The sequence below is a fragment of the Mercenaria mercenaria genome, unplaced genomic scaffold (genome assembly GCF_021730395.1).
Source record: "Mercenaria mercenaria strain notata unplaced genomic scaffold, MADL_Memer_1 contig_1792, whole genome shotgun sequence".
NCBI lineage: Eukaryota > Metazoa > Mollusca > Bivalvia > Venerida > Veneridae > Mercenaria > Mercenaria mercenaria.
In genome coordinates, this window is record NW_026459797.1 from 12,842 (window position 1) to 26,527 (window position 13,686).

Consider the following 13,686-nt stretch of genomic DNA (forward strand, 5'->3'; position numbering starts at 1 on the left):
GCCGCCTCATACCAAAGACGTAAAAAATGGTACCAGTGGCTCCCTTACTTGGCGCTCAGCATTAAAAGGGCAGAAACTGGCCTCTGCTCTCATATAAGTTGTAGAACTTCCTTCACAATCGACCTAAAATAAATTATGTATAAACTAAACTAATAAGAAATTAGAGAATGTTTCCTGTAAACATGTAGCAAACAATACACATGTACTTATTGCCGTGTTCGACTTTAACAAATACATCTTGAAAAAAGTCGACTAGCTTGTTTTTGTGTGTTCTGAAATCCATTTCGTTTCTTTTATTCTACTGAAGAAACGTTCTTTTGTAAACATGGGGAACAGTTTATGGAGTTACATGGCAGCTTTAAAGCCTTTATGCATATATATTAAATCACGTGTGGTAGTAAATTTACTTGAGGAAGTAGAGATACTCTGTAAGTGAATTCAAAGTGAAAAACAGAAGACAATAGCGAAAAATAAATGAAATAATAATAAACAAAAATAATGAAATATGGATTATCCATATGTTAAAAGCAGAAAAGATTCGAGTCCTGATCGGTTAGATGGAACACGGAAAAGTCTTGGAGCCACACGGATAGACGGTAGCAATGACTATGGTTCCGACTGGTTGAATGGTGGATACAACTGGGAGGCGAGTCGCAGAGAAGAATACGGCATGTCACGACGGGATGTACCAGAAGACTGGTACGCTCTTAGAACGACCCTCCGAGATGACAGTGGCAACCGGAGACGTGACAATTTAGGCCGAACCATGAAAGAAAATTTAGGCGCCACGCGGCGCGTGGATTTAGGCGCCACAGGCGACACGCGGCATAAGGATTTTGGTGCGTCTGCTGCAGACGGCTTAAGAGCTACTAACGGGAATCTATATCGGGATAGCAGGTATGGTAATCCTGAAGTGCCATACTATCGTCAGGTACTAGATACAAGACAGTACGGAGCCAGTAGATCGAGCCCCAATCCCACACATGTGCGAGAAGAAACCATATATCATACTATAGAACCCTACGATTCCGCAGTGAAAGAGGGAAAATACTTAATAGGTAGTGGACAAGAGACAGGTGCCGGAAAACAGAGGCGTTGTACGAGTGTAGCAGACGACAGAGATCTGATGCAAGAACGGCACGCTATGTTCGGTAAGGTACGTGAATTTTTTGGTAGAGTCATAAACCAGAAATGTAGATTAACGCGACAGATTGGATAGATATAATTTATTGTGGTAAAAATAGACAATATACCATAAATTAAATACAAATTCAATGTCAACATAATAAATTTGAATATCAAGTGCAATTGTAGATGACGTATAATCAATACCAAGGAAACACAAAAGAGAGCATAAAGCTTTTTTATTTCCATTGTGGTCTTTGACGTCATCCCTAAGCCAGTTCTGTCTTTGCTAAAAATATATATGTTATACTTTCTGTTTTCATAGTTAAAGTGTCTCGGAATTTATGATCCCTATAGACACAACTTACCTTCTTAAAAACGAAAATAGCCCAGGAAAAATTAAAAATATATCTATGGGTGTCTCCCTACGTTCTCCTAAATACCCACCTCCTTTATCCCCCACTCCTCTTACTCATTTTTGCCGTTCCAAAATGATTTTTGATCGACCTGGGTACATAAACCTTTCAAATTAAATACTAGTATTTGTCCCTTCGATAAAGATTAAAAATGTTTGAATCACTTTGATTCATTTGAGAAAGTTGTCATTTACTTGCGGAGAACAAAGAACACTTTTTCGGTTAACTGATTGTTTTAAAAGTCTTGTATATAAAACTGAAATACTGTTTAACCAGTCAAACTAATACACACTACTTATTTCAACAAAATTTGGTATAACAAGTAACCAAGCACGTGAACGATTATTTAAAAACACTTACACTCCTACTAGGAGATTTCTTTAAATGGGGCTCCAGATACTTAATCTTTTCAAACGCTAAACTCTGTCAATTTTAAGAAACATTTTGTATCATTTATAACGAATATCAAAAGGCCCATTACTGATATATATAGTGTTAGACCCATTTTATTGCTTTTTGTAGATTTTTATAATTACCTCCCTTTAATATGAAAGTATTATAGCTTCAAACATTTCTTTTCGATATAATTTCTGGTTTTACATTTCCATTTGATAGATAATGGGATATTTGACCATCATCTAAAATCAAAACAAAACAAAAAATCAAGTAACTGCAGTTTTATTGTCAATTATCAGGTTAAAAAAGATATTGACTGTAGATCAAGTGTTGCGTTTCTAGATGTACACAGTATATATCAGAAATTCGTTTGCAATGCATGTTTGTACCCAATTGAAAATAAATGAGTTCCGAAACTAGAAGCAGTGTTAAAACCAAACTGTTGTCTACCATTCCGTAGCTACACAAGGTGCCTTACCGTGGTCCATTTGTTCCAAAGTGCACACCTCGCAAAACTGTTGTCTATCATCCCGTAACTACACATGGTGCCATACTGTGGACCATTAGTCCCAAAGTACACGTTTTAGCAAACTAGGGTCTATTATTCCGTAGCTCGTACGCACGGTGCCTTACTGTGGTCCATTAGTTCCAAGTGCACACCTGGCCAAACTATTTTCTGTCATTCTCTAGCTACACACGGTGCCTTACTGTGGTCCATTTGTCTCAAAGTGCACACCTGGCCAAACTATTTTCTGTCATTCTCTAGCTACACACGGTGCCTTACTGTGGTCAATTTGTCTCAAAGTGTACACCTCGCCAAACTGGAGTATATTATTTGGCAGCTATAACGGTACCTTACTGTGGCCCATTAGTCTGTACCTTCACACAACACCATACTGTGGTTTAGTTGTCCATAATTTTATACCTTACCAAACTGTAGTGCTACAAACAGGGTCATACTTCAGTTCATCAGTTCTTAGCAAATTGAAACTGTCCATTGGTCCCCATCATTTACAGCGCTAAATGCGGTCCATTAGTCTATAGTTACATACAGGGTCGATGTGTGTTCATTTTGTCTGTAGCTGAACACTGGGCTGAATTTCTGTCAATAAATATTAGCTGTACAGGGGTTTAAACTGCGGTCCATTGAACATAACAACACATATGGCACAACTGCGGTCCATTTGCCCGTAGTTTCACATAGTACTAAACTCTATTTCATAAGTTCTTTGTTACAGTCATGATTAAACGGCGGTCTATTAGCCCTTAGCTACACGTAGGTTCAGACCACGGTCATTCAAGGCTTAACTGAGATCCACTAGTACTAATCAGAAACAAACTGAGGCTCATTAATCTTTAACTGTACTCAAGATCAAACTGATGTGCTTTACTCTTACGATTTAGATAGAGCCAAATGCAGTCCATTTGTCCCTAGTTACACACAGGGCTAAACTGCGACCCAGTAGTCCATATCTGCACACAACAGGTAAATGTCAAAATTGCTTTCCTAAACTCTTCAAAACCTGAAGTTTATAGGTTCTTACTTATTCCGAAGAATGCAAATTAAAAATTTATATTATGTTTACTTTATGTTCACGTTACACTAAACATTTTTATGCTATATATTTTTGCAGATAAGAACAAAATGGGCACCCAGTTACAGACCGGACGATCCGGCAACTGTCTCCAAATGGTCCGATGAAAATTCAAGCAAGGATGGTGACCCACGAAAGCGGAACCTTAGGCTGGTCATTATAGTAGCTGTAGTGGCTGTGGTTGTTCTGGTGGCAGCTCTTGTGCCAACACTCCTACTTACACTCGGGAAGGACGAAGGTTCGAGACTGCATCAAAATGTTTATACTTTTATACTCGTTTTAGATTGAACTCTAAAATAAACCGTAAATCATCATGCAATTTTAGTTTTACTAGTAGTTACTTAAATAATTCTCAAAATTCGAAAAAGGTCTACCGTTTTCGATACCTTATATTAAAGTATTTCCCTTCAATACTGACATCGCAAATGCATTGGTATCATGTATATAGTTAAGTAAAAAATATGTTTACCTTATAAACTTTTGAGTAGTTCATGCAGCGATTTTAAATATACTGTTCACCAGCGAGGCAGGGTTGTAAAGCAATAAATTTTCACACACAATGTCAAGATGTCGGAAGTTTGACTATCATCATTAGAGGGGGTTTCCCTTAATATCCTTACTGAAATATCTTAAGACTTAAGGCTAGACTAAAAGAATCTCATCAAATATTTTGTCATTGTTAGTAACTAAAAATGGCATCAATTGATATAAATTTGTTTTGGTGATAACAAGTCACTGAATGCGCATGTCATAAATCAGGACCGCAAACTCTTAACGAACTTTAATACGTTTTGAACTCTCTTTGTTTTCAGAAAAAGAAGTTCTCGCACAATATGAGTTTAAGGCCACAATTACAAATAGAGAGTACAGTGCAGACATGGCCGGGAATAACTCTGACGCCTTCATAAAAGTAGAAAACGAATTTTGCGATCAGGTATGTGCTCTCACAAATAAAAAATAAGAAATGTTTCGTTCGAACTTTAGTGGAACAAAATAAAGCGCTTTGACTGATGACATACAGAGACTGTTGCAATATATTATTCCAAAATTACGTAAAAGAAGGATAATGAAGACCGGAAGTTTAAATTGTATTTTAAGGTGTCTTTCTGAACATTGCCGGCCGGTGTTTGCGTCTGTGCATAAATAATTCTTAAACTATAAAAGATAAAACTTGGATCTTGAAAGTTAATGTAATCTTCGTGCTAAAGCATATTTGAAGAACGTATGTTTTCCAATCAATTTTGACTGGTATAGTTATATGAAATATCACAAATAATTTTAGCTGGATCAAAATGCTGCTAACAAGAGAACAGCGGAGTTTTCCTACGATGGATGTGCCGTAAAAGAAATTAAGTAAGTGTTAGGACTTGACTTTTTTATGCCCCCACTTTGTGGGGGGAGGCATATAGATTTGCCCTTGTCCGTCCGTCCGTCCTTCCGAGAATGTTGTGTCGCGCCTACCTCAAAAGTATTTGACGTAAATTCACAAAACTTTACAGAAATGTTGGCCAGTATGTGTAATTGTACACCTGGGGTTTTGCGTCCGTATCATTCAGTCGTGTAGGAGCTATGGCCCCTGACTTTGTAAAAATGTGTCATTTTAGTGTTGTGTCGCGCCTAGCTCCAAAAGTATTTGACCTAGAGTGACACATCTTTACAGGAATGTTGATCAGCATGTGTAGTTGTGTATCATTCAGTCGTGTAGGAGTTATGGCCTCTGACTTAGTTAAAAATTTGTCATTTTAATGTTGTTTCGCGCATAGCTTTAAACGTAATTGACCTAGAGTCACCAAAGTTTACAGGAATGTTGGTCAGCATGTGCAGTTGTGCACCTGGGGTTTTGCATCCGGATTCATTCAGTCGTGTAGGAGTTATGGCCTCTGACTTAGTTAAAAATTTGTCATTTTAATGTTGTGTCGCGCGTAGCTCCAAAAGTATTTGACCTTGAGTCACGAAAGTTTACAGGAATGTTGGTCAGGTGTCCTTTGTCATGTAGTCGGGGCATCTGTGTCCCATGGACACATTTCTAGCCAATATACTGGATGGTTATCTTGCAGCCTTTTGAAATGAAACACCACGTATCGATTTACATGTCTTTGATAGACTGGAACTACATTTTCACTGAACCAGTTCAATGAATTTTTGAAATTATGCATTTAAAATTATTTCTAGTTTTCGGTGTTATGAAACAAATATCACATTGATTCTAGTGGGACAGCCTTGAAAAATTAATTTATTTGCTTTTCAACTAAAAAAAATGTGGTATTTACATTCTAATAAATTTTCACGAGGAAAAAGTATTAACACTTGAGTTCTAAGCCGTCTGCAGATTTTAAATCAAGTCATAAAATGGTATAAAAGTGTCATTAAAACAGTAGTTGATTTTGGCTCGAGTGGAATCAGCCAAGTCCGGATCACACGACGCATTTGCGAGGACAGTGGTCTGGCCTGGCAAATCCAGGAGAGCTGACATATCCCTTTTTCTGGTGTTATACCAGCCAAGAACGATCTAATTTGGGGTAGATAAGACTGAACATCGTCCGAAACGGATTTTTGACTCATTGTACTCCGAGACGCAATCATTACGTCATTGCAGTTTGAATATTTATTTCCTTATCCAATGGGAGCCGTATCCGATGGGAGATAAATACAAAAGTTTACCTTCGTTAACAAAATATATGCCTTATTTGAGGAAGACAATTTGTAGGTATGTGATAAAACATGTATGTATCTGTGTCTCTTTAGATATCGTGTAGATTTAAGCCGTGTACCTTGGTCATTTCGTAATTAAAACAGTATCCTGATAAACAATGTTGATTTTGGCTCGAGTGGATTTTGCCAAGTGCGTTTGCGCGGACAGTGATCTGGCCTGGCAAAATTCATGAGAACTGACATATACCTTTTTCTGGTGTTATACCAGCCGAAAACGATCTAATTTGAGGTACATAAGACAGAAACTCGTTCGAAAAGAATTTTTGACGCATTGAATACAAAGGTGTACATTCGTTAACAAAATACGTGCTTTATTTGAAAAGGACAATTTGTAGGTATGTGATAAAACATGTATGCATCAGTGTCTCAATAGATATAATATAGATTTGTGCCATTTAGTCCGGCGAAGGGTGTTAGTTTAGTTAATTTGCTTCTTTTTACAGGAATGGCAGTTTGATCATTATTTACATAATTGTCATCAGAACTTCGGTCTCAAGGGACGGAACGCTACCAACACCACAAGAAGTGAGTACTGTTGTTGGTATTGAAGTTGCCGCAGATAATCAAACAGTCGGTGATTTGACGATTGTAACTGTCGAAATTGAAATAACAGTTCCAACTGTCATCACAGAGAATGAGAATCCTGTCAAGAAAAGTAAGAACAATATTATTGACATGTTTTTCTTTTTTTCTGTAAAGTTCTTCTTAGTTTGAAGGTGATAATTACGTTATCTTGCTGCAGTGTGATCGTTCGTTGGATAAACAATGCCCATTGAAATTGAGACATGTGGAGCTAATTTCTCATCCAGTTTAAACGGCATGGCAATGGAACCTCTTATAAACAATCCCCATAAAGTTGAAATGTGCGCAATGTATTTTAGGGCTACAGATATAGCAGAATTATGCGCCCTTGGGCTTAAGCAAAATATGTTTACTGTCATAAAACTGGTATGTGGGTGTTTGAAGTAAGAATTTAAAGGGAATAATTACACTTTACATGCAAATGGTCCTGAAGCAATTATGTGCGTTACATATTTTTAGAGTATGAGTAAGTTGAAGAACCATTGTAGAATTACTTTCCCTTGAACAAAATATATATACTGTATAACTAGCGCATTGGATGTTTACGGCACAAACTCATTCCACTATTTTAAATATACAATTTGTTTACCAATGAAACTTCATACAAATGAATTCATGACAACTAAAATTGATCTCAGGACAACTGAAATAACAATACACGTTAAACGAAATAATAAAATCGTGTACTCACTTACACTTATATCACGTATAAAACTCAGGTAAATTTTCCTACATTCCTAGAGATACAGTTCAACGGGGTATGCTTGGTGGGTAGCAATAAAGAACGTTGTGTTACCAAACACTCTGAATGTATAGAAGGGGTTTGCAAGTGCCCAGTGGACAGAACCCATGACTCTTCATCCGACAATTGCACTCGAAGTAAGTCTAAGTCATACATATTATCAGGCTAATATTAAAACTTTCTTTGTAGAATACGCCGACGTTTTAGCAAAAGTTTTAAATGTATAGTCAATATGGTGGCATGTTTCTGATAAATAGCCATCACGATAATTTTGTAAACTTTCCAGGAAATGTGTACATTTTCTTTAAAACATTTCAGCAATAAATAATAATTTCTAGATATTTTAATCTATTTCCTAAAAATGTTTTCGCGCAAACTTCGCTTCTATGCTTCAAACTGCCACAAGATAGATGGTAGCTATAACGATGATATCTTAATGTTCCAAGCAATTTTGTCCATTTTTCTGAAAAGACTTTCGTAATAAATTATTTTTTCTAGATGTGCTTCAGGAAACTTTAGGCTATTGAGAAAATCTTTTCAGAAAAATTAGTAATATCATCTAATTTCTGACAATACCGATCTAACTATCTAGCTAGTAATTGGGCAATTGTGGGAATTTACACAAATGGTATCGAGATTAAAATATAAATTATCGCAATAATATTTCCAGGAAACCTTCGACTATTGAGATAATCTTTTCAGAAAACTTAATCAAGATATTTTAAGTACCGCAATAGTTACCTATCTCGCGGCAGAAATATGACACCATAGGTCAACGTACGCAGTATAATTAATGTCTTTCGTATCTGATCTATTTCATAAATAGTACATAAAAAAAGTGCGTCAGGTCAAATTTTCCTATCGGAAACATTTTCGGATTGCTAATATCTAATAGAATATCATATTATTAGTTTTCTCAGCAGGAACGAAACTTCTTAACGGTTACTATCTGGCATCGGTAACACAAGAAGTAGTTCATGCATTATTACTAATACATACTTGACTTTCAGTCGACTGTGGTGATGAACCTGTCATAAACAACGGAACTGTAACGTCAAACGGTACCAAATATGGGTCAACACTAAATATCACTTGTGATGAAGGTTTCGAACTCTCAGAGAATGCAACGATTAATTGTACCACACCAGGGACCTGGGGAGATATGCCATTATGCACACCCAAGGAATGTCCAGAGTTTATAACACCAAACAATTCTGAAATAGACTCAAATACTACTGGTCGCACATATACAGATATCATTGAAATCACATGTATAACAGGTTACGAGCTAGATAGCAGTTTATCTACGGTGACATGTTTGGCCAACCAGTCTTGGAGTGAGTCCCCTGTTTGTTCTGTCGTAAACTGCAATGCATCAGACATTCCAGTTAATACCATTATATCATGGGACAAACAGAAATATGAATACAACGAAAACGTTACAGTTGAATGTGACACTGGATTTCAGCTTGAAGGTAATGCTACAATTAGTTGTCAAGCAAACGGAACATGGGAACACATTCCAGAATGTTCTCCAGTTGACTGCGAGCCACTTCCGGTGCCAGATAATGCAGCTATTTATCCGAACAAACAACAGTATGAATACAATGACAACATAACAATCGAATGTAACAATGGTTACAAAATTCAAGGTGAGAACACGTCTAGTTGTCAAGCAAATGGGTCGTGGACTGATGCAGCAACATGCACTCCAAAAGAATGCGATCTATTTGTTATACCAGAAAACGCTGAATTTACACCTAACAAAAGCCAGTTCTTTTACAGCGAAAATGTAACGATAAAATGTAACATTGGTTACGAGCTTCAAGGTAATGAAACAATTAGTTGTCAAACTGACGGAACTTGGAGAGAGGTACCAGCTTGTTCTCCAGTTGAATGCGAACGTTTTGATGTACCAAACAAAGCAAACTTAGAACCGGACAAACAACAATATAATTACAGTGAAAGCGTAACTTTGGAATGCGAAAGTGGATATGAAATCCGAGGTAACTTCACAGTAACATGTCAAGAGAATGCATCATGGACCGAAATACCGACATGCAAACCAATTTATTGTAGTACACTACAATTACCCGAACATGCTGAAACAAATTCAAACATAACTGGACTAAACTTTGATGATGAAATTTCTATTAGCTGTCAAAATGGATTTGTTCTTGTTGGTGAGAGTAAAGTTTCTTGTAATGCTAATGGAACATGGCCAGCTATTTCCTGCGTACCAGCTAACTGTTCAACTGAAAATATTACAATGCCAGAAAATAGTGAAACAACAATGGTAAACGAGACTGTATCTACCTTTGAAGTACAATGTGTGGAAGGTTATACTATCGTCGGAAATTCTTCTGTAACATGTATTGCTGGAAATTGGAGTGAATTTCCAAGTTGTGTGATTGTAGATTGTGGACCATATGAACCAAGCGGGGAGACATATACAATTGAATCAAATTCTACAACTACGTACAATACATCTATATCGGTTACGTGCGTAGATGGTCTGGAACTAACAAATGACTCTATGAAAGTAGTGTCATGTGAAGCAGATGGACAGTGGAATGGACACATCGAATGTAAAATTCCTGGTAAATATATAACAGTCTTTAAGTCTAAGTTCAAAGAAATAATGAAGATTTAGCTTTATAAATTGGCACGCATTTGCTTTTGTCTGTTGTAAAATGAAATTAGAACAGTAGAATTATTTTGACACGAGACAACTAAAAATATCAAGTGTGTGAGAGGTTTTAGGATATCTAGGTAAAATTATGGGCAATATATAAAATCCTTTTTATTATCATGGAAACGTTTTAACAGTTTATTAAACATATAGATAGAATTAGCAGCTTAGTTTTCACCTTTTAGACGTAAATGCGCATTTAAATGAGTTTGCTAAACTGACCTACGCATGCCAAATCAGTATCAGGCCATTTTCCACTGTATAACAGATGCCGATATAAGGTTACTTTACAATTATAAAACGGCTAGTTTACAACTTCACAATTGAAAAAAATGACAATTTTCGCGTATTCCATCCCAGAGTCCGCATACCGAGTTTTATCCTCTCTAGTTATCTTCGCCTAGATATAGAGTGGCATGAACCAGTTTCGTATTGTGGCGCGGGTACATTTTTAACAAATAGGTAGATGTATTTTAAAGCATTTATATTCAAGTTGTTATTTACGATGTTTATAGAACTAAAGATTCTTGCGAACGAATAATTGTTGTGTAAAAGAAATAAATGCATGAACTGATTTTCCTGTCCGGGTCTAGAATCTTACCTGAAGTTACAGAAGTCAGGCAAAATAGAAACGGTCATCCATCCATCTAGATTCAGCTCAAATTTGCGGAAAAGGTAAACGGTCATCCCACCATTATTTTCGTCTGCTCACTTGCTTTAAAGATATACATATAGATGGGGAGCTAATAAGGTCTACCATGCACCCCTCTAGACTTTTTTCATAGGTACCAAATTGTTCGGAAGGACCAACTCTTTCAAAATAAAAGATGTTCCCATGAAAAAACTCTTTTGTACTATATATGATTTCACTGTTTCCATGGCAACCGTTCATTTTTGGAAAGGACAACCATATAGATGATAATCAGTCATATCTTGGTCAGTTTTGGTGATAAAACAATAAAAATGGTATCAAAATGGAGCTAAGACATCGGCCTTAAAACAGCAGTATTTCTATTTAATTAACTAATTTGCATATTCATGAATGTTAATGAGAATGTTACAAAATGACAAAATTTTAAAAGTTTTAAATCAATTTAAATGTACCAAACAGTTTTGATCTGTTTTGAAAATCTCTTAGAGTTTTCTTAAATAGCATTTTGTAACACTGATGGTAATTTTTTTTACTCCAAAGTAGGTATGTTTAGCTAATTTGCATAAAACTTAACCATTATCACAATCAACGTCTCAGGAAACAAGAGACCACTAAAATTGAATAAAATGATATAATTAATTGTTATCAATAAAATAACAATAATTTGAGCTATATTGTTTGTAAATGTAGTTTAAACACCTTTTTGAAGGAGGAATCAGTAGGTAACATACTTTACACATGTTACGTTACCATTTCAATAACCTTTTTTATTACATCAATTATTTAGAAAATATAGATTAGACAGTTTTGATCTAGTTTTAATGTCTCTCAGTGTTTTCTAGAATAGTATTTTGTTACTCTGAAGGTTAATAATTTTTCTATATTAGGTATTTTAGGTACTTTGCACAAATTTATCTATGCTAAAACAGACATCTCTGGAAATAAGGTAAAACTAAAACTGAACAACATGATGAAATAAACTGTAATCAATTAACTTGTGTTAATTGAACTATATCATATGAAAATATAGTGTAAATACTTATTTGAAGGAGGAATCTGTTTGTTACATACTTTACACATGTTACGTTACCATTCCAGTATTCTTGTTTTATTGTATCGTTGTATCGTTATTTTCTCAGAAAATAGTAGAGGAATATTTAGTTATCAAGTTATCAAATACTCTTACAAGATAGTATAGTTTTATACTTCCCAAGCAGTGAGATTTTTTCCATAACTGCGCTTTGAAATACGTTACCACTGTATTTTGTTGTATTTACAAATATGTAGAAAGAAATTTTAATCATTTTTATCAATATTATGATATCATTGATTTGTTAAAACATTAAAGTATTAATTCTAACATTCTTTCTTTACTTTTGTTAACAAAGAAATCGTCTGAAACATTCATTACACATTCAATGTTCCTTTTTCATTTGAATTAATGCTTCTGTCAGTTTAATTATACTTATATCAGTTTCTTAATTATGGTGTTCTTTTATTTGATGATTTCAATATTGTTTTCAATAATTACATTTTACACTGATAATGTATTTTATGTATATATTCTGTATATATTAATTATGTATAAATCCCTGCTAACATCCGTACACTGATAATAGGGTTACAATTTGGGGCTGCCTTTCATGGAAAATGTTTTTGTAATGGAACATTTATCTTGTTTTGAGTGCTTGTGAAGCGTATCTATGCAGTTATTTACGTGAGAAATAAAGCATTTTGTTTTTGACTTTGAGAAAAACATGCATTGTATTGATATATTTATGGGCCTTTTAATAAATTATTCACTGCTGAAAAGCAGCACTGAACAAAAACTAAAAAACAAAATGAAATGTTCGGGTACTTTAAGTAATCTTTAGATTTAAACTTATGAAATTGCAAAAAGCTGTCAAAAATGTGAACAATATTAAGTGCTTGAAAACAAAAATTGTTAAGAATGAATTACATAATGCTATTCAAAACGTCTACATTGTTCATAGTATATTTGGGGCTGCCTTTCATGGAAAATGTTTTTGTAATGGAACATTTATCTTGTTTTGAGTGCTTGTGAAGCGTATCTATGCAATTATTTACGTGAGAAATAAAGCATTTTGTTTTTGAGTTTGAGAAAAACATGCATTGTATTGACATATTTATGGGCCTTTTAATAAATTATTCACTGCTGAAAAGCAGCACTGAACAAAAACTAAAAAACAAAATGAAATGTTCGGGTACTTTAAGTAATCTTTAGATTTAAACTTATGAAATTGCAAAAAGCTGTCAAAAATGTGAACAATATTAAGTGCTTGAAAACAAAAATTATTAAGAATGAATTACATAATGCTATTCAAAACGTCTACATTGTTCACAGTATATTTATCTTTTTTGCCTATTTATGTCTGACATGAGATTATCTATTAATAGTGACGTTTTGAAATAGCCGGTAGTGAATGTTCCATTTAAAACACGTGTAAAAAAAATCATGCTTTCGCTAGTCTGACAACTAGAACGTATTCAAAAGTGATATCATTTTAAAATTAAATACAAATATTCTCCAACGCTAAATCTTCACAATTTAAGAAAAATAGCACTTGTTTTTCACAAAACAAAAAGGGGCTAGGGCCTCTACACGATTAGGGGAAAACCTCTCAGAATATTTATCTGGAAATTAGTAGAGACATTTGTTTCTGCTTCATTTTAATTTATTAAAATAGCATTGAGAGATCTTGGTCGTGTTTTTTTTTTCAAAACTATCTGAACGGCTATGTCCATATTCTGAA

At 34.9% G+C, this 13,686-nt stretch overlaps 1 protein-coding gene across 1 annotated transcript; it reads left to right on the forward strand.

Moving 5' to 3' along the window:
* The first annotated feature begins 426 nt into the window (after window positions 1-426).
* Window positions 427-10,221, forward strand: LOC128551880 (sushi, von Willebrand factor type A, EGF and pentraxin domain-containing protein 1-like). The gene is made up of 7 exons (XM_053532813.1): window positions 427-1,156; window positions 3,572-3,770; window positions 4,345-4,466; window positions 4,815-4,885; window positions 6,688-6,899; window positions 7,568-7,705; window positions 8,579-10,221. Exons 1-7 carry the CDS (start codon window positions 506-508, stop codon window positions 10,219-10,221), a joined length of 3,036 nt encoding a protein of 1,011 aa, XP_053388788.1. The 5' UTR covers window positions 427-505.
* Window positions 10,222-13,686: the final 3,465 nt, after the last annotated feature.